Source organism: Lissotriton vulgaris, chromosome 4_1 (assembly GCF_964263255.1).
Source record: "Lissotriton vulgaris chromosome 4_1, aLisVul1.2, whole genome shotgun sequence".
Lineage (NCBI taxonomy): Eukaryota > Metazoa > Chordata > Amphibia > Caudata > Salamandridae > Lissotriton > Lissotriton vulgaris.
This window is the reverse complement of record NC_141691.1, coordinates 1,952,526,956-1,952,553,905: the sequence shown is the minus strand read 5'-3', so window position 1 is coordinate 1,952,553,905 and position 26,950 is coordinate 1,952,526,956. Positions and strand designations below refer to the sequence as shown.

General features: G+C 49.0%; 1 protein-coding gene across 1 annotated transcript in view; it reads right to left on the bottom strand.

Annotated features, from left to right (window-relative positions):
• The window catches only part of DENND3 (DENN domain containing 3), a 566,116-nt gene that overhangs the window by 310,644 nt on the left and 228,522 nt on the right, over positions 1-26,950 (bottom strand). The window contains exons 7-9 of the mRNA XM_086966276.1: positions 23,815-24,033; positions 14,141-14,259; positions 12,917-13,072 (exon numbers count right to left, since the gene is read on the bottom strand). Coding sequence (XP_086822402.1) covers positions 12,917-13,072; positions 14,141-14,259; positions 23,815-24,033 — 494 coding nt within the window. The remainder of the gene's footprint in view (positions 1-12,916; positions 13,073-14,140; positions 14,260-23,814; positions 24,034-26,950) is intronic.

The window sequence follows — 26,950 nt, the reverse complement described above, 5'->3', positions numbered from 1 at the left end:
GCCAGGTTTCGATCACCCCCAGCCTCCCTGGGCGCTGGCTCCACCCCCCTGCTGGGTGTCTGGACTCCCTCATCCCGGACCCCCCGACCTCCAAGTGCGAGGGTCCGGACATCAAAGGGCGCCAGACCTATAACTGGGGTAGCTCCAGAGCAGGAAGGAGTCGAGAGACACCGAGACAAACTCATCCTTGGAGGCCTGCTGGCGCTGCCGCGGCCCCTCTTTGTGAACTATCCTTGAAGGCCTGCTGGCGCTGCCGCGGCTCATCTTCGTGAACCATCTTCGAAAGCCTGCTGGCGCTGCCGCGGCTCATCCTCGTGAACCATCTTCGTAGGCCTGCTGGCGCTGCCGCGGCCCATCTTCGTGAACCATCTTCGAAAGCCTGCTGGCGCTGCCGCGGCCCATCTTCGTGAACCATCTTCGAAAGCCTGCTGGCGCTGCCGCGGCCCATCCTCGTGAACCATCTTCGTAGGCCTGCTGGCGCTGCCGCGGCTCATCCTCGTAAACCATCTTCATAGGCCTGCTGGCGCTGCCGCGGCCCCTACTTGCGAACCCTCCAGCTCGAGGATTGAGAGCTATACACCAGCTACCCCTGTACCGGACCGGTACTGAGACTGTCCCGCTACCCCCTTTCCCAAGAGACTAGAATTGAAGGGATCATCGTATCCTGGGCCTGCTGTATCGTCAAGTTTAACCTGCTTAAGAATACCGATAAAAGTGTACAGAACCTATCTTTGTGTGGCGTCCATCTGTGGGGGGGGTAGTTGCTCGTCCGTACGATTGAAGGAGAGGGACTCGCCAGGAGGCCTCTACCCCTTGCTCGGCCGACCCTCCGGGTTCCCGTCTAACACCCGCGAAGAGAGACGCCATCGGCGCTGGGAGGGATCGCTGCCCTAACGAGTGCCTATCCGGGGCCTGGCGAGAGACTGCGGCAGATCAAGGTCAGAGTGGGACCCAGAGGGTGGACAGGAGGAGAGGTTGTGGTGCCGCGCAGCCATTCAGGGGTCGTGTCGGGCCCCGGGCTCGCCTCTGCCTATATCCCTGCCCGGCGGCTTGCCGCGCTACCCGAGAGACCCAGGCCCAGCTAGGAGGAGGGCAGGACCGGTGCTTACTGGTCGCTGCGGAGGGTCTTGGGTGGCTGGACGGTGGGGCTGCCAGGGTCGACAGGGCCCTGCTACATTTCAGAGGTCGGATCGGAACCCAGAACCAAATATTCGTGGAGTGGACTGCGTGGTGGGCCCCATTCCCCCCCCCACCCCACCCCCCCCGGCGAGAGCCTAGTGACCCTGTACTGCTTCCTGGAACTATTGAGGCGCTGGCTGGGGGGCGAAGCCACTGTTGACAGACTATAGCGAGTGCATCCTTCCCGGGACCGACGCCTTGTCACGGGCGTCACCGGCTGAGAGGTTTTAGCTGTGGCCGGCCGGTGAGGGGTCCCACTCCCCCACAACACCATGACACGGGGTGGCAGTGGAAGCCAGGGCAAAAAGGGCCCCATCGATAAGTTCACCGAGGCCGCGGGCGCAAAGGGGACGCAACCTCCGGTGCCGGACAATGCTGCCCTATTGGCCGCGATCACGCAGTCCAGGGATGTCATGGATGCCAAGATTGGGGCGGTGGGCTCAGACGTTATGCTCCTTCGGCAGGACCTGCGAAGCGTCGTGGAACGCATACCCGGTGCGGAGACGCGCATTTCAGCCGTAGAGGACGACATGACTACCCTGAAGAAGAGGGTTGTGACCCTTGAGAGGACGCAAAAAGGCCTGGTGGCGAGAGCGGAGGAGGCAGAGGGACGCGCCAGGTGCAGTAATCTTCGCTTCCTGGGGTTTCCAGAGGACTGCGAAAAGGGCAATGCCAAGCACTTCTTAACACAATGGCTGGAGGGGTGGATGCCGGCTGATACCCTCTCGCGTTGCTTCGTTGTGGAAAGGGCCCATCGAGCCTTGACGCAGAAGCCGCCGGTGGGAGAACGCCCTCGTCCTATGATCGCTAAATTGCTGAATTATGACGACAGGGACGCGATCCTGAAACAGGCGAGATTGAAGGGCCAGCTCATGTTCGAGAATTCTCCTATTCTTATCTTCCCGGACTACACGAAATTGGTGCAACAGCAGAGACAGTCCTTCGCTGCGGCCAAGGCCCGCCTTCGGGGCCTGAAGCTGCCCTATGCCCTACTATACCCGGCTCGGCTGCGGGTTGTCTTCCAGTTCCGTACCCTCTTCTTCGATACCCCGGAGGCCGTCTTTCAGTGGACGGATGAGACTGTCAGGGTGCGGGTCAATACGGCAAAAGGCGGTGAGTCTGACTCCTCGACCGGGGGCCCCTCGGGTAGGGGTCCTGATGATCAACATAAGCGCTGAGGCAGATCCCGATCGGACCGCAGCTCAAAATCGAGATCCAACACACGCAAAGACAAGAACTTGCAGGAAGCCACTGCAGATGTGCCCTGACTGTGGGGAAGAAAGAACTATTGCTCATCTGATCTACAGCTTTCTTTGACCAGGGCGCTTTAGCTTGGCTGGAGGCCACGCTTACTCAGGGTTGGGAAGGGGCCACAGCCTAGTTCGACATGGGCTGTGCTGAGGGGATCCATTGGAGGGGGTGCTCCCAGGCTCCCCGTTGGGGCCGGGACCATTCCCCGACCACGATAGGTGCTTCCATGTTTGGGAGGTGCGGGGTGGGGGGGGGTTGTTGGGGATTGGGGCTGTCCTAGTTCAGGGGTGGGGTCTGTGCGTGATGTGCTGAGTCCGATTCGTGGTGAGTGCTGCGGTTGTTGCCTGTGGTACGACATGTATGAGTTATATGCATTTACATAAATGTCATCTGATGCTGGGGGCTCTCGGTTAGGTCCCTGTGGGACACGCATAATGAGCTGGAATGTGCGGGGAATGCTGGATAAGGTGAAGAGAGGGGCTGTGTTTACATGGGCCAAAGGCAGGGGAACTGACATATTGCTACTTCAGGAAACCCATCTGTCAGGTACTAAGGCGCTCTGCCTCCAGCGTAATGGTTTTACACAGACATTTCATGCAGGCTTTACGAGGGGGTCGCGGGGCGTGGTTGTTCTGATCCATCGGAGAGTCCCCTTTACTCATAGATGCACATGGCTAGATGCGCAGGCCAGGTATGTGTTCGTACAGGGCGAGATTGGTGGTGAGATGGTTATCCTTGGTAGCGTGTATGCGCCGCCCCCACTGCAATGGGCCCTGGTGGAGAAGCTGATGTCCCAATGGGTTGATATGCCAACAGTTTTATCGATTGTAGGGGGGGACTGGAATGACGTTATGGACGTCTCATGGGACAGATGGCGGGGCGCTGCAGGCGAAGTGGCGGGGAGGGAGGGGTAAATGTCTCGACTGAGGGTAATGGTCATGGGGTTGGACTGGATTGACTCCTGGAGGTACAAGCGAGGGGCGGCTAGGGACTTCACTAACTTCTCCTCTGTGCGAGACTCGTTCTCGCGCCTGGACTACATCTTCCTTCCGCGGGCGATGGCCGGCAGGCTCATGTCGGCGGACATCTTGCCTCAAGCACTCTCTGATCATTCTCCGATCTCTGCGTTGGTCGACACTGGGCGCACCAGGCAGCCATTCAGGGGGCGCCTGTCGCCGTGTCAGTTAACACAGCCCTCCTATCGCGCCCACATTACTTGTGAACTTGCGCACTTCCTGTCCGCCAATGTGGGCTCAGTGGCATCCCCGGCAGTACTACGGGAGGCCATGAAACCCACCATGAGGGGTGTCGATATCTCGTGGTGTTCAGCAGCGCGGAGGGAGAAGCGGAGGGAACTGGTGCATTGAGAAGCGGACTTGGAGGACCTGGAGCGCAGGGGTCGGGGGGAAGATGGCGAACGGATAAGACGTCAGCTAGTATTGGTACAACAGCAGTATACCTCGATATTATTGGATGAGGCCCGCCAGGCTTGGCTAGCCACACAGAGCCGCATATACCAATGGGGCAATAAATCGTGCAAAATGCTTCATCGCTTGTGTCAGGGCATTATGCATGCACAGCCATTGCCCCAGACAGTCGCCCCAGATGGGGAGCCGCTGTTGGAGCCCGGAGCGATAGCGGGTAGTTTTGCCTCCTACTACGAGACCCTGTATGCGCCCAGGGAGTGCCTAGATGCCGCCATGGTGCAGCGCTTCATAGATGATTTTCCGCCACGGGCCTTTTCGGATGAGGTTCGTGATATACTAGACCGGCCACTGTCAGATGACGAGCTGGCCAGGGCCCTGGGTGAACTAAACCCGGGCAAGGCACCGGGCCCGAATGGGTTCCCATGCAAATGTTTTAGATACTATGCAAAGCAGTTGACACCCCACTTCCGGCCGGTTATCGAGGAGGCACATGAGAAGGGTATGCTGCCTCCGGACTGGAGACATGCGGAGGAAGTTGTTTTTTTGAAGCTGGGGCGCCCCCCGGAGAGACACGAGTCCTACAGACCTATTTCACTGCTCAACACCGAGGCCAAGATTTTGGCGAAGGCCCTCGCCAACAGGCTCAAGCCCCACATCACGGACTTGGTCCATCCGGACCAGGCTGGCTTTATGCCCCAGCGGGCCACTCGTCATAACATCAGGCGAGCTCAAGTTGCGATTTCGGCCTGGCGTGGTCTGGGAGAGCGGGCTGCGCTGCTGCTGGCGGACTTGGATAGGGCGTTCGACTCTTTGAGCTGGACATATCTGTTTGCTCTCTTGGGTCGCTTGAATCTGGGTCCCCGATTCATGGCATATATATGGCTCCTCTATACAGATCTGACTGCTGGGTACGTGTCGGCGGTGGCGTTTCCCGCTCTTTCAGTATCCAGCGGGGGACTAGGCAGGGGTGCCCCCTCTCCCCGTACCTCTTTGCGTTCGCAATGGAACCCCTCACGGCGTGGGTGCGGATTGATGCCCAGTTGAGGGTGTTGGACTTGGCCCTTCTGGCAGGTTCACCCCTGAAGTTTTTGTTGTTATATGTAACCTGGGGATGGTGATTCCCACTCTGAGTGCGTGTGAAGAGAGAGAGACCTGCCCTTCCATAGGAATGCATGGGGAATGTAGGTGTCCCGGGTAGTTCCCGATGCGTAGAGTGTGCAGGGTCAAGTCTGGTATGTATGAACTCGTGAGATTGAATGCTGCGCAACAGTATATGCGGCATGAGTGTGTCTAGTGTAGAAGTCCCTGTGAGAAGTTGGCCCGATATGCAACGTTCGCTATTCTAGCGACCGCTATGTATCGTTCCAACGACCCTTATGGTGTTTGGTTGTAAGTCAACCTATAGACCAGCTATCCTAGTAGCGTGGATACGAGCAGTCTAAGGCTAAAGACTCGAGAGGGCGCGTTAAGCCAGCTGTTTACCACACATGTACCCCTTGAACACCCAGTGAAAGGACACCACACAAGTGTTATGAAAATAAACAGGATATTTATTAAGATTCACAACAGCCCTGGACTCTTTATGAGGACAGGGTACTAAGCACAAACCAAATCTCTTAGGAAAATACTTCAAGTGCACAATTAAAACAAGTGTCCGAGGACACGGAAAGTTTAAGGTCTCGGGCGGACCCGATAAGGCAAGTCGGAAGCGAGGGACTCGGGACCCTAGAGTAAAGAGGCTATGCAGGCACCGAAATGCCGAGTTACCTAGCCACGAGGGCTGCGGCTGCACAAGTCTTACAGGCGTCGGGGTCTTCGCTGACGAGCCAGGAGCCGGAAGAAAAGGAGTTGCTGGCCGGCGACCAGTGATGAATAGTTCGTAGAGATCCAAGCCTGGATCAGAGATTGTTGATACCTGAAAGCAGAGGGGACCAAGTTCGTACTACTAGCCAGTAGTCAGAGGGTACCAGGATGGCACCGGTTGGCCGTCACCTCGACCAGGTGAGTGGGCGACGCTAGGCTCTGCAGTCTCACGGACCAGGAGGCGTTGTCGGCGACCACGGCGGAGGTGCGAGCTGTCCCACGAAGGATGATGCTGTCGGCGTCGCTGGGCCCAGGATGGGGCAGCAAGCCTTGGCAGATCTCAGGGCCACGTGGTGGGCCTAAGATGGCGTCTTGAGTGGACCAGGAGGGTCCGGGGTGCTTCTCGCAAGGATGGAAGCAAGGGCCAGTCTGGAGCAACCAGACCAGCAGTGTTGATTGTCGGATGTCGTCACAGAAGGGCACAAGCCAGCGGCTAGTGACCAGACAACGTGCTGAGCAGCGAGCAGAAGGGCCCCACGCAGATCGTGGAGATGCTGGGAGACTGCACTTCGATGCTGGAGCGGCTCAGGGTCGGGGCTTCTCGGACCCCAGAGCACTCACCAGAGAGTTACCTCGATGGTCGTGCTGGTTAAGAAAGCGTGCAGGTTTTGATGATGGCCGGTCCCTCGAGGTCTCGTCGCACCCACAGATCACAGCTGAGCTGATGACGTGGGTAGAGGTCAGAGGTGCCAGGGAAGCCGGTTCTCGTCGAGCTGGGCCGTCGGATTCCTTGAGGAAGGACTTACAGCAAACCGCAGAGTTCTTAGATGGTGCCCGCTGATGCAGGGTGACTACTCCTTAGTCACAAGGGAGAAATCTTGAGAAGAGTCTTGAAGTCCTTTCGTAGAAAGTATTCTTGATTCAAAGATGATCTAATTTGGAAGGGTCCCCGCTCCGGCCTTTATTCTAAAGAAAGGGGTGGGTACATGACTAGGTCCTGCCCTAAGGGTGGGACCAGAAAGGGGGGTAGTTACACCCCTCTCCCCTGCCGGACTTTCCCCAGGCCAGGGCTGTCGCCCCTGGAACTGGTTCTAACCGGCAGATGCGTAGTGAGCACCGGGGTGCCACTCCGCAGTCACCTTCTCGCAAAAGCCCTACCTACCCAGAATACACAAACCCTGTCTGGGACGGTGCGAACACCGCCCTCGACAGGAAACCCTTTGTCCAAGCTCTCCTCGCTGGAAGGACTCCCAGCAGCAGGAGGTCAGACTCGTGTCTGTGGTGGCAGCATCCATTTTGTGGAGCTGAGGCTTTAGTTAACTTTAACCGGGGTTCACAGTTACGTACATGTCGCGTCCCTCTAGAAGGGCGGAATGCTAACCTCGTCGCCAGAGTTGGTGAGAGGGCAGCATCCCGATTCGTATGACACCTTACTCGACATGTCTTGATAACGCGACACCGAAGTTACCGATGTGGTACACGTTATCATGGAACAGCCAATGGGGTCTTGATTCCGCAAGCTGCAACCGGGCTCGGCTCGGGCCAGAACCTAGTTCACACGAGCCCATGCACTCTGCCTTCAGGATTGTCAAGGCCTGCCATAGGAGTGACTGATAGGAACTCGAGTGTCCATTGTATGGTTAGATATAGGGCTACTATATCTAAAGCAAAGTGTGATTACACGACTTCGCCCCAGCTGTCATGCAGCCAGTTGTGTCAAATTTAGGAGGCCAGCCAGGGGTGGCATAATACATGCTGCAGCCCCTGACGGCCCTGGGTACACCTATGCCCTGAGTTACAGGGTCTGATAAGGTGGTCCAGTACCAATTGGTAAATGCACCTAGGGTACATGTTGTAATTTAGAAAGAGAACAGCCAGGCTGTGGGTCTGATTAGCAGGCCCACAGCCAGAGAAAGTCGTAAACCAGTGAAACAAAAGCAAAAAATCTGGGTGATCATAGGATTGCAGACCCTACTCTCCTACAGTCCCACTTTTAGAAGTTGGCATATTTGTGGAATGTGTGCCTGGCGTGTGATTGGCTGAGGCTGGCTGGTGAGCCTGGCTCCCAGAATCTGGGAGGGTCTGCCCCGGTGGTGAATGGAGGGTTTAGCATGCTGATGTGAGGGGAGGAGTGAGCCTGGGTCTGCTTGTGGATTGACTGTCTGCTTTGAGTGTCCTGAATGAGGCTGGGTTTTCCCCACACAATGCTGGCTCCACCCCCTGGGGTGCGTCTGATGTCCCTAGCCTGGCCAGTGAAAAGAATCCCCCATAACCAGTTCCAGCTGGTTCTCTCCCTGCCTGCCCCTTTAGACCAAGGATGTTGTGTATAAAAAGGGTGCTGTGTCACTCTGAAGAGGTTCTTGTTCCCAACTTGAATCTACCAGGGGCTGCTGCTGCTTGGGCTCAGGGTTGGCTTGCCTCCCTGGGCCCTGCCCTACTCCTGGACTTCTGATGGCCTTTTCCTTCTAGGAGTTGCTGTGCTCCACCAAAGGTTCTGGGCTCCCTATGGACTTTGCTATTTTTTCCATCTAGCGCTTGGGAGCCCCTGGTTCCTGCCCTCTAGTGCTTGGAGCGCTTTATCCATGTTACGAGCGCTGGGAACGCTATGCTCCCCAAGCCGGTGCCCACCCGGCCTTTGCCCTGTGCTGCAGAGATTCCGTGCCCCATTGAGTGCCTACATCGCTTATCCCCGTAATTGCCATAACTCTTCGAGGGAGCCTGGCCCTCGTCATTTCCCCCCGAGTCACCGCCGCCGGCCTGGGACCCCGTGTGATGTCATCCCCGGGCCGCGCTGGGATTGGCTGCTGACCCGGGATGTGCTGCTGACGACTCCCCGGGCCGCGCTGTGATTGGTCGGCGGCCCGAGGAGCTGGTGAGGCGACGAGAGAGAGCCCGAGAAGGCAGGGAGCGGCGGGAGCCTACTCCGCGCCCCTGCTTCCCCCCAGGAGAACTGCCGCTTCCCCCCCGGGGCCCCCAGGAGCGAGAGAGAGCCCCGGAGAGCGAGGAGAGACCGGCGCATCCGACCCGGTGAGTGCTGCACACAGGAGGGGGCGTCGGGGCACATTGCCGGTGCCCCGCCCCTCCCCTCAAATAATCCTCCTGTTGTGCTCCGAGGCCCATGGGGGCCCCCAGTGATGCCGGGTCCCCGAGGGGGGACCCCGCCTGCCCACACCTTGCGTCCTGAGCCCGGAGAGGCTCCACCCTTCGACATTGTTCGCCGAGCCCGCGAGTCTCGACCCCCAGCCCACATCACGCTTCCCGAGCCCCTAGAGGCTCCACCGTGGGCCACTGTCCCTGAGCCCGAGTAGGCTCCAACGTGTCCTTGTGCCCCTGAGCCCCGGAAGGCTCCACCATTGCCCTTTGTCCTCTCGAGCCGGCGAGGCTCCGCCCAGTATCTTGTTCTCGAGCCCTGGAGGCTCCTTCTGGGCGCAATTGTTCCCCCGAGCCTGCAAGGCTCCATCGATGCCCCTCAGCTGCCCAGCACTTCGTGGGCAGCTGCCCCGTGTAGGTTTGTCCCTGGCTATCTGCAGCCTGCCCTGAACATCGTGACAATGGGCGCCCTAGCCCCAGAAAGGCCAGCTGGCCTGTGGAACGCTATTGATTAACATTATTGTCATTCTGAGAGTTATTACGTGTTGCCCTGCTGATGGGGCCTCTGTTGTGTTATATACCTTGTCCTTCCGTCCCTCCTGAATATCGGATGTCCCCTGTATGTGATTCCTGGTCAGAGTGAGTTCTACTGCTAGTTCCATGAAGCTCCTGGTTGTTATGTGTTCTAGTACTAGTTCTAGGAAGCTCCCAGTTGATATGTGTTTTAAATGCCAGATCCATCATGTGCATACCACTGGCAGGGGTCCCATGGCCCTGCCCTGTACCTTTTCCCTTGTAAACCCCGCCCGTGCCTCTGGCACCTTGTAAAGTGTGTGCTCCTATGTGTCCTTCTTAATACAAAGACTATTTGCATATATACTTTGTGTGGAGTTCCTTTGGTGGGAGGCCCTGGATGTTGTTGTTGGTGGGTGCATGCGCAAATGCTTCACACATGACCTCCGAGATAGGCCTGGCTGCTCGCGCCGCGTTACCTAGAGGGTGAGCAGGGGTTGTCTTGACATAGGAGTGGCGGTCTCTGACTGGCTGTGGCGCAAGCCCTGGCCGGCCGGGGGTCCCATTTTCTACAGAGGGGCTTTCAGTGGTCTTCAGGTGTGGCGGATAGAATAGCTCTATACGCCGACGACGTGTTATTTTTTCTCACCAACTTGGATCGCTCGGGGCCTCGCATTATGAGGATCCTGCAAATTTTTGGAGAAACGTCGGGGCTATACATGAACCCTGGGAAGTTCACACTCTGGACTCTAGGGGGTCCGCAACCTCTGGGTGAGTGGGCCGACGGGCTGCAGGTGACGGTGGACGGTGTGAAATATCTCAGTATATACCTCACAGAAGATGCGTCTGTAGCCCTGGAGCGTAATATTACCCCGGTCTGGGAACGTACGCGAGATGATCTCAAGGTATGGGCCAGGATGCCGCTTTCCATAAAGGGCAGATCTGCTATTTTTAAGATGATCGCGCTCCCACACCTACTGTATCAATTACAGAACCATCCGGCGTTGGTCCCACACACTTGGTTCCGACGCCTGAACGCGGCATTGAGTGGCTTTTTATGGGAGGGGGGCGCGGTACGAGTTGCGGACTTGCTTCCGCTCCACGTATACAGGGGGCCTTGCCACGTCTGACGTACTGTCATATTATCAAGCATCCCACCTACTGGTACTGAACGACTGGTGGTACGCGGACAGGGGTGATCCTGCTTATGTGGTGGAGCGTTTCTTCATGGGCTCTGCCTCCCTACACACGCTATTGTACTCGGCGTCGCTTCGGAGATCTCGGCCGTCCGTCACGCGGGTAGTTTTTCAGATCTGGCGGCAGGCCCTTCGCAGGGTGGGCTGGTGGAATGTCCTGACCCTGGAGACCCCATTGTGGCAGAATGGAAGATTGCCTCAACTAGCGGCCCTAGTGGGCTTTCGACATTGGGACGCGATAGGCATCTCTACCCTGGGTGAGGTCATGTCTGGGGGGGTGCTCAAGTCCTTTGCCACGTTGCGGGAGGAGTTTGAAATGCCACATGCCCAATTTTACAAGTACCTCCAATTCTGGCATGCTCTAACCCCGTATATCCAGGGAGTGGAAGACATGCCAGAATTTAGTCCCATTTCCGCATATACCAAACCCTTGTGCGCCACAGCGCCTTGGACCTTGCCCATCTCAGGACCCAGTGGGAGCGGGATGTTGGGGAGTTTGACGAGGAAGATTGGGTGGAGGCCCTGGAAGGGCCCAGGGGAGCGGCCATTTCCACGCGCTTGCGATTGATACAATTCAGGTACCTTCACCGTACATACTACACTAGACAGCGCTTGTGGAGAGCGGGATTGATTGCATCCCCGAATTGTCTTAGGTGCAACACAGAGGTGGGGACGCTGATACATACGGTGTGGGGCTGTGGGGTTCTTCAGCGGTTTTGGGACCGAGTGTTTCAGTGTTTGAATGAGGTACTGGCTTGAGAGCTGCAGAGGGACCCTAAACTGTCTCTTCTTCATGTACTGGCTGGGGTTGGGGGCAACCGATACAAGCGTCATTTACTACTGTTGGGGCTGACCTTGGCCAAAAGGGACATTGCGAGATCTTGGAAGGCGCCCCGTGCCCCTTCCTTCATAGCTTGGCAGAATGGAATGGACTTTTGTATGGGCCTGGAACAGCCTGTATGTGTCGCACGGGGGTGCCCTCTCAAGCACTATAGAATTTGGAAGCGGTGGGCAGACTATCGAGGCCTGGACCTAGACCCACCACCGGAGGAAGAGGTTGTACAGTTAATCGGACAGTCTAATAACCTATGTTATGGCGAACATTGCAACGCGCATAGCACGACACGGACGGAGTAGGCAGCAGCACGCATGGGAGGGAGGGGGGAGTTGAGGGTGGGTGGGGAAGGGCAGGGGGGTTTTCTGCACAACTAGACATTTCTTTGTTTGATTATTCTACGGCTTACTCGCCTATAAAAAAATTTGCATGTTGCAGTCATTGATCATTTGCTCTAGTGATTGTCTCAGGAGATCAGAGAATTACTTGATGTATTTCTACCATGCAACTAATAAAATCTGTTTTAAAAAAAAAAGAAAGAGAAAATGCTGAGAGAGCGCATGAGTAGAGCTAGAGGAGAGGATGAACGGAAAAGGGAAGAAGGGAGTTTGATTGGCATCAGTATGTTTTGCTTCGGCTGCTTCTTGTTTGATGTCCAGTCTTTTGGTTACAGTCATTGGCATTCTGCAAACCTGGTCACTTTGTTCACAGATTTACTAGACTCTGAATGACCACCAAACCTGAAATTTCCCCTGTCACTCATTTAGGATTAGAAAAAGTATGAAGAAGATATGAAAAAAAGTTTGCATGGTTGGATGTCAAGAAATCGTACACACATAAGCAACTAGGGAACCAGGGCATTCATTCCTGTAAAAAGTGGTATTTAAAAAATAATGCAAGGTTGTTAGTTGATCAGGCATTCAATGCTCTACATCACTCAGGAGGTGATTGCAGTCAATTAAACCACAGAATTAATTTGCAGCGGATACTGGCCAAGGAGATTACCTGGACATTATGGAATTACTATAATCAATACCCAATTATCCAATTCTCATTCAAAGATCATGTTAAATGGTGCAAAATTATTAAGATGACACTGGTGTATACGACCATTCTTAATGTACTGATAAATAACACTTAAGCAAGGGGAACAAATTAGGTCCTATTGGAAATGAGCTCATTTAGTATTTTATATAAAGTGTGTCATACAAAGAGAGCCCAGAAATTGAGGCTAGCTCTGTCTGAAAAGTTAGTCATTCAGGTTCGGGGGGTGGGGTTTACTTGAAAATATTAAGAGCTGGAACGAACAGTGAGCACAAGATTATATTAAACGAAGCAAAGATGAGAGGTAGCACAGTGGGGAAAAGGAGTATGCACAATAATTCTTCAATTTATGTTTACGTTGCTGCTTGATAAAAATAATAATAAATCCTTACCTGGACAGACTTACCTACATTCATGGTGTAACTGTTATAGTTGCAGTATCATGGGAACAATCCGTGAAGAAATTAAAAAAAACTTAAAAAACTACAAAGTAAACAACTAAGCAGAAACTGAAGGGACAATGGGAAACAAAATAAAGTTATGACAGTATGGCTTATGATTGAAAACGTTGACTGTACCTGAAAATAGAGACAATAAGCTTCAAGGCAATTTCCTGTATTTCAGAGTTCAGGTTTTGTTGCCACAACTTCCTTCGCGTTCTTAGATTTTCAAGGTCTGTGCCCGAGTTGAGGTGAGCACATTCCAAGTCAAAATGTAAACGAAGACCTTTCACTCTGGAAAATGAAAGGACAGTTTGCAATAAAAGTCCAAGGACAAACCGAAATCAAGTCCCACTGTATTTCCAAAATGTGCACTGGGACAACGGAAAACAACTTGTTTTAGATCACTTTCTGAATGTAAATGTATAGGCATTTATATAGCGCACTACTTACCCGGAGGGTCCCAAGGCGCTTCGACCGCTGCGAAACCCTTCCTGGCTTCCCTGAGAGAGGGTCCCTTAATGGGTATCTCCAGGGTGAGACCAGGCATCCCCGGCGGTCTGGTGGGGCCGTTAGTGAAGATGAGGCAAGCTAATGCCCAGAGTTGCCGAGTGTGATCGCTGATCAGAGTGGGCACCGAGGCGAGAGAATTATCGAGTCCGCTGACCCTGGTCCAGAAACCTGCCGCGCCGGGAATCGAACCCTGGTCCCGGGCCGTCCTCTGCTCTCGGGTCTGCCGCCTCTAACCAGTGAGCCACACCACTTCACTAAAGAGTAATCAACATGGACTATCATAAGACCATGAATTACATTGATATCCCAGCACCTTGAGACCCTAAAACAGGTGAGGTGCTTTACAAACCCCTGATTGATGATTAATTGATTGATCTATGATGAGAAAGAAGTGCAATATTACAATTATTACTTTGTTCTCAGTATGTGCCTTGTCGGTCAATTTCTTCTTTTATGACATTCAATCAGATATTGTGTAAGCATGCACGACAATTCAGCTGCCAAAATATTTAGTGCAAGCCATTCATTGATGAGCTATCAATCAATGGAGTTTTGGCCAAGAAGGATAAAATGCACTATATCAAGCATTACTTAGGCGTACTCTGCATCTAGGAGAAAGATATTTTAGATCCCTACAAGAGGGCGCTATTGAAGTAACAGGCGCCGAATAGAAATTAACTTTTAGATTCTATGTGTAGAAAAGTCACAGTCTTCTCCTCTGTAAGACGTACTCGCCACAACTATAACCAGCCCCCACTAGGCAAAGTTCTGCTACTATTTTTGGTTATACTTCGTCCAGCAGACACAATAAATAAAATAAAGTTTGTGGAAAACTGTATGCCTTATTACCTTCGTACAAAAGGGTCAGCGGCATCACAAGGAATACTTGGAATTTCAATACTATTTTCACCGGCTGTTGAATACATAGTGCCATCATCAATATTTATCAAAATTAAGTCTTCAGCTTCCTTAAAAAATGAAAACAATTAGTTTCAGAATCCTTCAAACATTTTATATCTCAACAATATAGGATGATAATCTCAGAACCCTTTAGCAAAACATACATGTAATACACATAAGTATGCACACACACAAGTGTGCACGCTCACACATAGAAACACATGCATGGTCACATATGCAAGCACCTGTGTATATGCACTCATAATCCTGCATACACAAACATATAGATGCACACGCATCTACACAATCTTATGTACACAATATATGGCTAGCTGCTTTATTTACTTCAATCACCAATTAAATTAAATGTGTTTTTTAATGTAAATGAGTACATATCATGTATGGATTGCCAGGCAAGAATGTTTGAGAGCAACTTCAATACCTTACTTATTAAACATGGACAAAAAGCGCATCATTTAAACCCAATTTCAAGGTTTCAATGCAGACTTAAAAGGCATTTCATAAATTCAAGGAGGAGGTGGCAAGATCAATGGGAATTTTTACAATTAAAAAAAAGAGATATGAACAAATCCAGAGAAAAGTCTTTCGTCATCCTCCTTTTGCAAGCACAGGACAGAAAATGTAGTAATCAAGTAAAGACCTAAAGCCTTCTTCTGTGCTAAACCTTGCAACTGATCTGGAAGTGGAAACATGATCTGTAGTCTCATTTTGGATGGACACCGAAAGGAGTACTCTTTGCAAGCTGGGAGGAGAACAGTCAAAGACTTGCTGGGTCTAAACTAAGACAACAATCTTGGCAGATGAAACACCCCATTGACTGTCTGACTCATTGAACAGTCATCGTAGTGTTATTATTATTATAGGTTATGCTAAGGTGTATAGGTTGCAACAAACAAAAATTCAAATACACTAGAGTTAAAATAATAAAAAATATATCATTTTCATAAGAAGGAAGAATGTATCAGTAACCACAAACAAAATTGATTTTACTATTTCAAATGAATACTAATGGAAGCAAAAATTAAGATGGGCTCCATGGAAATCCAGACAAGTGTACAAGTAAATGTCAGACAAAACAATAAGCATTTATAATGCAATAGGCCTTGCAATTGCGAGTGTTTGAGCTATTGGCTTTTATAAAAAATTAAAAGGCATTGTCATTTACAATACCAATAGTTCAATGTTTTGCAAAAGCAATACCTATTGTATTGCAGAGCGCTGTGTCCCTGAAGCTGGAACTGTGCTCATTATTAAAGTTTAAAAGAAATTAAAATTAAATCTAGCACGGTGTCCCTGAACGGGCGCCGAGCTCAGCATGCAAATACAAAATAAAGCAGGTGCCATTGTCCCCATCAGTGTCAATAAACAAAATAGTGCTCACCCCTTATAATGCAGACCGTGTAACTGGCCAAGTAAAAAGGTCCAGTCGTTATGGGCGGTAACAAATGCATGTTAGACGGAGACCCGGAGGGTCGGCCGAGCAAGGGGGAGAGGCCTCCTGGCGAGGGCCCTCTCCTTAGATCGTAAGGACAAGCAACTACCCCCCCACAGATGGACGCCACACCAAGATAGGTTCTGTACACTTTTATAGGTATTCTTAGGCAGGGTAAACTTGACGATACAGCAAGACAAGGATACGATGATCTCGTCAATTCTAGTCTCTGGGGGAAAGGGGGTAGCGGGACAGTCTCAGTACCGGTCCGGTACAGGGGGTGCTGGTGTATAGCTCTCAATCCTCGAGCTGGAGTGTTCACAAGTAGGGGCCGCGGCAGCGCCAGCAGGCTTTCGAAGATGGTTCACAAGGATGGGCCGCGGCAGCGACAGCAGGCCTTCGAAGATGGTTCACAAGGATAGGCCGCGGCAGCGCCAGCAGTCCTTTGAAGATGGTTCACGAGGATGAGCAGCGGCAGCGCCAGCAGGCTTTCGAAGATGGTTCACAAGGATGGGCCGCGGCAGCGCCAGCAGGCTTTCGGAGAGGGTTCACAAGGATGAGCCGCGGCAGCGCCAGCAGGCTTTTCGAAGATGGTTCACGAAGAGGATGAGCCGCGGCAGCGCCAGCAGGCCATCGAAGATGGTTCACGAAGAGGATGAGCCGCGGCAGCGCCAGCAGGCCTTCAAGGACAGTTCACAAAGAGGGGTCGCGGCAGCACCAGCAGGCCTCCCAGGATGAGTTCGTCTCGGTGTCTCTCGACTCCAGGATACAACTGCCTTCCTGCTCTGGAGCTACCCCAGTTATAGGTCTGGCGCCCTTTGATGTCCGGACCCTCGCACTTGGAGGTCGGGAGGTCCGGGATGAGGGAGTCCAGACACCCAGCAGGGGGGTGGAGCAATCGCCCAGGGAGGCTGGGGGGTGATCGAAACCTGGCGGAGGGGAGCCATCGACACTCCTTCTTCCATTGACTCGCCAAGTGGTCTCTTTACCCCCTGGGTGGATGGTGGTGCCTCGATGTCGGGGCTTGGCTGGGCCTGCGGTTGAGGTCGACCCGTGGCCGCGAGGCCTGGTCGTGGCGGCTCCAAGATGGCGGCTGGGCCGGGGACGGTGGTTCGGGAAGGACCCCGGGCCAGCCGAGAATGTTGTTGTGGTGGGCCGGGGCCCCGTCGGGGAAGAGCTGGGGGTTGACCCGGCGGCTGCAGGGGTGGTTCTTGTCCGGGGAACAGGGGTAGCAGTGATCCGTGACCCGTCATGCGGGGAGGGGTCGGGCCTACCATGAGGCCTGTCCAACAATGCAGATAAGGCGGTACCAAGGAGGGACTAGCAAGCCTATTTACGATTCAGAAGCCATCATTTAAGAAGAACAATGACATAAACCAATGACAAATATGGGCGGAGAGTGGGCAGGGCTTCCACTGCATATTCTATTACAGCATGCCTCGCAGAGCAAGCAGCGCATGCACGGTGCCGCTAGGCTCGACCTAAAAATGACAAAAGGTCTATGAATGACTTTTCAGTTTGACCTCGGTATAATCAGGATGACTTGCAAGTGCATGCGACTAAAACAACCTCCAGGCTTAGGGTCCACTTCACAAAGGTTGAGTGTATGTTACTACTCTTGTACTACTCTAGGATTCCATAAAAATGCCATGTAAACCAGTAGTACTACAAAAATAAGTATTTGTCTTGACAAAGGCTTACCCAGCAAAATACATGCCTTGAGGCTCTATTTAACAATGTCTTCACAAGTTCGATTAAGCCAATGGTCAAGGTGGACAAAACTGAACTTAACAGACAAAGATAACAGGTAACAAAGTGCAGCTCGATGCATGGGTGCTGGATACAGTGGAAGGCTTTTATCTGTAGGTTCTCCATTTATGACTCTTTATGGAACTTCTCTACACAGTAGTGGGCCAGCAGACGGATCCCAAGCTGTGCTTCATTGCCTTGAATAAGGTTGCTGCATATTGCTCAGAAGAGATTTGTAAGGTTTGAAAAAACAGGGGCCGGCGAAAGTGGCCAGAGGAAATCACAGTTTATGTTTTGAAGCTGGCATTTGATCCTTATGAAAGTCAGAATTTCTCAGCATTTTTAACACTAAGGTTCACCTGTCCAGCAGTACTGGTTACCATTGAGAATATTCTAGCAACCAAGCATAATCCTTTAAGCACATTCCTCCTTGGAGTAGCCACTTGGACATACAGGCTCACCAGTTTAACGGAGTATGGATACATTTATTCAATTGTTCGGCCCACAGGTTACTAGGCATTTGGCGGTTCTGAGCAGACAGACCAATCACTAAATAGAGTACCCTAATCGTCACAGAATACAGGGTGAGTATGCTGCTTTAATCCTCGTAAATCCTGATCAATACAACAGTGATTCTAAACAAGGGAGAACAAGTCCTCTCTTGCTCTTCTTGGTCCACATATTAGGAATGTGTTCAACATGCATACCTCAAATCTCACAAGATAAGTCCACGTTTGTCAAGATGGCAGAAGCATTCGCTTATGAGCAACCGCTCTGCTGGTTTTTATTAAACTTTCACCTTAATTACAAAGGAAAAGCATGTGATGAAGCAGAACAATGAGAAGGTAACTTGGAGCTAAAAGATTGCCTTTTCCCAATGAGGACAAAGGATTCTGCTCCTCTGTCTAATGAAGGCTAATAGGACATGATGGGAGGCTAGTGTGGAAAATGCCACAGTCTTCTCATGGAAATCAGTTGAATATCTCTTTTTTAGTCAAATCCAAATATGATAAAGTGCTCCGAGGCTGCCTAGAGTTCTTATAGATGATCATTTAATCAAACAATTATGCTAAATGAAAGTCCCTGTAAAAATGCTAACAGATTTGGAGATTTCCAAAAATTACAGATAGCTTTTTAAAGTGTATTCCTCTCTGGCTTAACACTTTCTGGAGACACCAGCACACAGGCATGCACATTTAGCATGCTCCCTCCATGGGCTTTGAAAAATAAAACAAAGCCGACAGGCTGCGAGCTCACAGATCACTGCCACAAATAATACATTTAATGTGAATAAAAATAGCATGCCTGTGCACAGATCCGAAAGCCTGAATGATGTCAAATCACACCCATTTTACCAGTGTGTCCTACACATGGTTAAAAAGAAGGCATATTGGCAACTGGTTTCGGTGAAGTTTGGAAAATGAGTAAAACAAAAGCAAAATGTACCATGGGTCGATACAATGGCATCAGATCAGCAAACAAAAGTCAGTTTCCTGTAGATGGCTGAAAATCAGCACATTGAGCTGAATATTCCAAATGGGACTGCCAATCCGATTCTTCTTATACCTCACAGTTTAGGAATGGACAGGAAAAAAGAAAATAAACTTTGGACATTCATGCTACAATAGCATTTCTGTCTTTGGAGAAGACCAATGTCACTAGAAACAACTCCTTACCTTCATTATGCACCATCACTTGTGTTTCAGGGACATAAATCAGGTAGGGGATAATAACTACGATTAATTGGCATCTATCAAAAATACTGGGGGAAGAGCCATATTTCAGACAACATGGTGCATTCAACTATCTGTCTGAAGGTTTTGTATGTATTTAGAGATCACGTTCAGCCAACATCATCTCTTTATGATCTACAGTTTTGCAGAAAGCAACAGTTGCTTCAAAGTGCACATAACAAAGGTGAGTAAACAGTTTAATAAGGAGAGAGGGAAGTTACATTCCAATTGGGTAGGGTGGGAAACTACACTAAATAGTCATCAGTCATGACCCTTGTTCTGGGTGGATTTTAGATGAATGCTATTTTAAATAGCTCAGTTCTCAAACATTTCCTGAACTGCTTGTGGTTGTTTTCAGGTTTCAGATTTGAGTGAATGTGGTTACACAGTTTAGCACACTGCTCTTCAAAGATAAGTGGCTGATAAGCCATTTAACAAAGGTTTCCGGATGAAACAAATAAGGTGTAATTTTCTGCAGGTATACTGGCCCTTTGAATCAGTAGGACTTATGAATAGACATAGGAATTTTAAAAATGCTTCTAGCACCTACTGGAATCCAATTGTGTGCTTTAAGGGTGGTTTCATGGGGTCTTGCTCATGGCTACAAAAGCACCTTCGGGCTGCTTGGTTCTGTTACTTTTCCTGAATGGCAATGAGTTTCTAAGGAACACCTGACTAAATGATATTAAAGTTGTCGAGAAGGCCTAGGATATGGCCTCTTGTCTGCCTGAATCGGTGTACGTCATGAAGAGTGAAAGTCCATTGATATGAGATGCAAATAGAGTCATTAAGTATCCCCAGATTTCTTAGTCTTAAAAAACTGAATAATGGGACCCAGAGTATGTAGGTCAGATGAAGCAGAACGAGATAGGCTCAGACCTTTGTGTAACAGCATTTCAATCAACTCTGTTCATGCACGGGCAGTGAAGTTGGGAGAAATTACTTGACAAATTCTATAACAGGCTAAATTCTCCCTTTTTTCCAATAAAGCGGAATTAGGGTTGCTCCACCTGTGACAAAAAAAACAAAGCCCAGTTGCGTTTCTTAAAAGAGCTCTGCTGTATATATATATATATATATATATATATATATATATATATATATATTTGTATTAAATAAAATACATTAATTGAGCTAACATAATATTAACAGAACTCACGGTAGCAACTCTGTAAATCTTTGGGCTTGTTTTTTCCATCCAAATAACAACTTGAATTCTGCTCCACAACCAAAGGATAGAGCACGCAAGTATTTCTTATTCTGTGCATTCCTCAATACTTGAAACGAGGAAGTGTTGTGCAGCTGCAGGGCATTCCGCCTGCACTCTGACTTTTTTTTAGTCAAAGGCAGGCGGATGCAAAACCAACAGAAACCGGCACATTTGCCCTTTGTTCCACATCCGTACACTGCAAATTGAAAAGAAAGAAAACCTATGGCTGCACTATCGTGTTTGACGTTTCAAGATTGTGTCAGCAGGAGGTCCACAACATGGTGGAAATAAAGAGTTGGCATGGTGTTGAGGTGGTCTTACGAGTGTGGAAACTGGTCCATTGGCCCGCAGGTTTAAATTTCTCCTAATCAGAAATCTGCTGACTTTGGCCAGCGTATGTTCAAGAGCATTATTAACCCCTCCCACGCTTGTGACAGAACTGTTCCGTCACGACCCTCAGGTGGGCTGTGCTGGTGACGGAACGGTTCCGTCACAGCCCCATTGCCGCGCCTGTGCGGCGCTGATTTTGCACCTGAGCAGGCGGGCCATGACGGAACCGTTCTGTCACAAGCACAGCTCACCCAAGGGGCTTGACGGAGCGGTTCCGTCACCAGCGTGGGAGCGCCGCGCAGCCCTTGCCCCCCTCCCCCGCCCCTTAGCACTGCGGCAGAATAGCCGCCGCGGTGAAAGGGTTCAGGAATTCATCATCAAGAAGGTGAAGTTGATTTCAAAGAGATAAAAGATCGCTGTTACAATAAAGGAGGGACTGGGGATGGAACAAGCTGCTACACATGAAAATGATAAAAATTATATATATAAAAATCAACACAGGAGAATTTAAGGGCATACCTCTCCCCATTTCCTACCTTAGCTATTTTGCAGGATTATTCGGTGCTCCAGAGGAAGAAGATCACTTCAGTGAAACCAACTATGTGGCAGTTAAATTCATACGGGACAGCAAGGATGTGTCTGTAGATTGAGTGTATATTTGTTAGATCCAAGTTTATAGTAAAGGCTTAGTAGTTCTGGTAAGTCACAACTGACTAATGCACTGGTGGTCAGCGCGGACAGTACGTGATCTTTGGAGAAAAACAATGGGTACAACAAGGTGGGAAGTAGTACTGCTTGATAAGTGCTGAGGCCAGGTAATTTAAAGAGTTAAACTACGCGAGTGGGAGCCGGATACATGTTCAGCAGAGGGGAATGGATTGAAGAAGCTGGTGACCATCCATTAGCGACACAGGATGGTAGTGGGAGGCAGGGAGTGTAATCAATTTCTATTTGCTGGGCTGAAGTAGCAAGCTAAAATTAGGGATATCACAAATCACCTGTTTAATAGTGGAAGATCTCTCAAGAGCTAGAAATGTCCTGTTGCTGGCTCAGATCTTAATCATCCCATCACGCTAAACATTAATGGGGAGTTTTTAAAATGTCTGCATCGAGTCAGTAGCCACATTAGATTTCTGAGGACTAGTGTTTGGAGAGTTTTATCTGGAAGGTGTCCTGACAGGTTTCCAGAATGGTTGTAAATAAAAGGAGGTTGGGCTTTGTGATACTTGCCTTTGGACTGGTAGGGTCATATACTAGGAGGGTTTGTGTGTCTGATCTCATGGTGGTGTTTTTATTATGTTTCATGAGTTTTTGTATTCTACAATTGTTGGATACAAGATGAAGTTAGGTTTCAGGTCAGTGTGCTGCAGCTGGAGTCCAGGTTTCCAAATGTTTCTGCTTGGGTATTCCAACGTATGATTTAAGTAAGGTGTCATAGATCTCAAAAAACAGAAAGACTTTTTGAATAATCTATGGGTATGCAACTGAAAGTAGGTCTGAAAAAACTATCTTGCATGGTTATTAGCAACTGTGGAATTATTTTTGCTTTCTTACACTTCATCTCAGCTGCACCCCGCTTGAAACATCCTCCACTTCAATGTTAGTGTGTTTTAGAGTTTTATGTAGCGCGAACTTGGCCCGAGAAATTGGGTTTCAGAGCACTTTACATGAGCACCAGATTCGTTACAGATGGACACATTATTTTTTTTGCACAGGGAGATTAAGTGATTTGCCCAGAATCACATGATGTTGAGCGTTGTTGCCAAAACTTGAACCTGGTTCCCCAGCTTCAAAGTCAACCGCTCTAGCCGTAAGGCTATATCCTCTCCCCAATGTTAGTATATGGGGACATTACATTCTCCCTACTTTTTATCGGTTTTAAAATATTGGCATTTGTGAGGTGTACATTTGTATTCCAATGCACATTAATTCGATACAACTTGGAAAAGTAGTAATATATAGGGAAATGAGGATACCAGGCATTGATAAACTCCACTAGCTTAATGAGTGTACAGTCTTAGTTTGCCAAGAGTTGAGCTAAGGCTTCTGGATGAGTTTAAATGATAAGAAGACAGATTGCTTGTAGGGAATCCTATCATGCTGACATGGGATTACAGAATGAGTTTGAGAATGTAATGATATTTAACTATGTAGCAACAGGATTGATGACAAAAAAACAATCTTCCTTTCCTTGAGAGCACGGAGAATGCAGTGCCAGTCTATACCCAATGCACCTGAAGGTGTGTATTGTGAGATTTTCTGTTGGCTCATAGATGATAAGCTCAGGATTCGTTAGCAACTTACTGTGTTACTGAATGCAGGATTGGTAACATGACAGCCTTATTTGGTGAAGTCAATGTCCAGAAGATGACATGGTTCACACAGTGGGGATGCTCTTTTCCAAGTGGCTACATTCAGGATAGAAGCAGGTTGTACTGCTGGGCACATGATACTGCGGAGAAGAGGGACTGGTCCACCGGTAAGGACCCAATGTCTCTGTGGCAGTAGCTGGGCAACAGTTTGTCCCTCTCCCACGGGGAACACCAGACAAGACTTGTATCTCTTCATTTAAATGGTGAGGTCAATGGAGCTGGAGACAGTCTCCATTTAAGCGGGTGAATGTCTGGTGCAGGCACACCCACTCCTCACTCTCAAGGGCGCACAGGGTGTCCACATTGCGGATGGGCCACTGAAAATGGGTACAGTGCTTCAGATAGACGGAGAAACTTCATCGCCATTAAGGGCGACACAGAAATATCAGAATAATAGATTAGTAAAAAACAAGACCACTGAGTTCCAGAGTAACAAGAAAGGAAAGTCAGGACCTCAGCAGAAGGAGCAAACACCAGGAATGCTGTGAAATTAGCAGTGGACTGCAGACACAATAGCTCCCAGGTATGGAGTACTAGGGTCAACACCATGGATGAGCTCACAATCCCACATCTTGTCAATTACAAATAATATTGAGTAATATGCTTTTTCTTTTGGGTTTTCTTTTTCATTGGATGGTTCTACCTACAACACAAATTCTTTAGATGTGAGAAATGTACCTGCACAAAGAAGACAGTAGTCAAATTCTTTCAAACACAAAAAAGAAAGACGAAAGCTTAGTAGTCACATTATATGCTGCAGATGTAGCAGAACTTACCCTGCTGACTTCATCAAAATGACTGAGGTGGCAGCCCATGAGGAAACATGTTGGGGCCATCAGGAAATCCAACATATGGCAGGACAATATGGGTACATATGTATGCTGCCACTGCAGAGGATGAAGGTACAGCATGAAGCATTCTGAGACAAGTGTGAGTAAAGCCCAGTCAGCGGAGAAAAACACAATCCGGTGCTCAGTTAAAATGCAAGATATAATCTGTGAATAAATAATTAAACATTTACCAAATAACTCTTAGTTTTGAAGAAGGAAGATAAGCACATGCACAAAATGTCAATACTTAAATAGCAATGTACTGGAAGTATACAATTCTAAATATTTAAACTTTACATATCAGAACTTGGTAAGTAAGTGTGCTTAAGACTTTACTGCTGTGCTAACAGAACATTCTCACTCTAGGAGTCTGGTCAGCAAGGGTTTTGGTTGCCACCTCTGGGCTATCCACTTGTGACATGCATTAACCCTTACAATCCACAAGCATGTGATCCTGATTTATTTTTTTATTTTCAAAGTTTTATATAGCGCGAACAAGATCCTTACAGATATCAGAGCGCTTTACATAAATATGAAATGAGGACAAAAAAAAAAGAAAGAAAAGAAAACTTAACAAGGCAATTTGTGCAAATAGCGAACAGTGCAAGGTAACAAGATGTGAGTGGGTGGTCGATTCAGATAATAAAGTAAAAGAGAGAGCTAAACCGTCAACAGTATTTCCACTGTATATGTTCAAGTGAATATAGCCAAGATGATCGATTTGACTTCCTTTTTGAAGGAAGCAGTAGATGAGATAAGTCTTGTTTCTGGAGGGAGGGCATTCCAGATCCTGGGAGCCATCCCTGAGATGGAGCGTTTGTATGTTTTTTTCTTGTGGAATCTCTGTGGTTTCAAAAGGAGAGTTTCTGCGCTTCTTGTGGCTCTTGAGCCTCCTGAGATTGTCAGTTTCTGGGCAATGTAACTGGGCGCATTGTGGTGTAAGGCCTTATGAGTAATTCACACGATTTTCAAGTGTATTCTGGCTTCGTAGGGTAGCCAATTCATTGATTTTAAGTCCGGAGAGATGTGAGAGTTTTTTTTTTTAACCAGTGATGAGCCTCGCTGCAGCATTGATAGAGGCTCTTAGTGGGGCGGTTGTTGATAGGGGGAGGCCGCAGAGGGCGGTACTTCCATAATCAATCCGAGGGATAACTAGCTCTTGGACTGCAGTCCTAAAGTCGTTGGCTGGGAGGAAGGGTTTTAACTTCCTCAAAGTATTGATTTGGAAATTAGCACCCTTCGTTGCGTTGCTGATATGTTTTGTTTCATATTGAGATTGGAGTCGGGGGTTATGCCTAAAGATTTTGCTGAGTCAACAATGATAGGTTGGACGTTGACTGCAGTGAGGTTTTTAAGCCACTCCTGAGCGATGAAGATTTTGGAGGGGGGTGCCATTAGGAGGAATTCAGTTTTTAGAGCATTAAGTTTGAGATGGTTCTATGCCAGCAATGTCTGCGTGTCCTTGAGTGTTGAGTTGAGAAGTTTGATGCCTTCAGGGGATTGTAGTTTGAGGTAGAGTTGGGTATCGTCTGCATACATGTGAAATTGCACATTAGAGGATTGAAGCAGTGCGGTGAGTGGCTCCATGACTAGATTGAACAGGGTTGGGGATAAGGAGGAGCGTTGCGGGACACCTAGTGTTACTGAAACGGGTGTGAACATAGTGTCGTTAATTTTGAATTTCTGACACCGGTTATGAAGGAAGGAGGTGAACCATTTGAGTACTGTCCCTGAAAGACCCATTCTGATATTCAGCAGTTCGAGTAAGTACTCGTGTTTGACCGCGTCGAATGCTGAAGAAAGGTCGAGTAGGATGAGGAGGCAGGTACCGTTTTGGTCAAGAATTTGAAGCGCCTCATCAATTATGTGTGTCATGGCTGATTCTGTACTGTGGCCTGCACGGAAGCCGGATTGGTGTCGGTCGAGGAGGTCAAAATGTTCGATGTGTTTTGTCAATTGGAGGTGAACACATTTTTCGAGCAATTTGCTAAGGTAGGGATATTGGAGATAGGTTGATAGTTATTAAGGTTAGTAGGGTCAGCTGTGGGTTTCTTTAGTATGGGCGATACTTGTCCTATTTTGAATGAGTCCGGGATGCATCCTTGTTGAAGAGAACTATTAATGATTTTGGTCCAGAGCGGGAGAAGCCATGGGATAAAGTGCTTTACAGCGTTTGCACGTAGAGGGTGCGAGAGGTGATTGGAGGGCTTCAGGCTACTAAGGATCTTGCCTATAGATTCTTCCGTGTAGGTATCAAAGGATGACCATGTAGCATTGTTTTATAGTTAGATGGGTATTTTGCTGAGGGGGCTGGAGTATAGGCTTAGATCCTTGAGGAGATCATTCTTCATGTTATCTGTTTTTTGATTGAAGAAGGTGGCGAATTCTTCGCAGGACGGTAGGTTGCTGGTTGTGTTATGTAAGCGTTGTGTTTCATCCTTGGATTGAGTTCTGATTATCTCAAATCGTTTTTTTGGTCGTTTTTTTGCTTGGTCTAGTTGATGGCTAAAGAAGTCAGCTTTCGATCGTTTTATTTTCTTAAAATAGGCGTTTCTTTTTTTCTTTAGTGTTTTGAGGTGCATAGCTGATGGGGTAGATCTCCAATTACGTTCAGCTAGTCTCATAGCTCGTCTATCATTGATAAAGGTCCAATTACATTGTGCATTTTGAACTGCACGAGCTGTAGTTACTTAACGCACAGGTGATAGCAAGGTAGTTATGTAATGCCAAATGCATACATATAAATTACAGGGGCCATCCATTTGAAAAAAGGTAATTCCAAGCAAATGAGGGGCTACCCAGCCCATAGCCTTATGTTTATGCATTTGTTTACAGCACAATGCGTAACTGACTATTGAAAAATACAATAGTTAGGCAAAGAGTGGAAACTACATCATAATGAGTCAAAATATATGCAGGAGTTAATTAAACAATGTTACTGTCTCTTCCTCCCTTAGAGGAGTAGCTATTCCAAGGCAAATAAAGACATATTTTAGGCCATCAGAGTACATTTAACTGCTATGTATGCCCTTCATAAACCAGTTACTTAGGGTGACCTTGGTCCTCCTTTCTTCTTCATAAC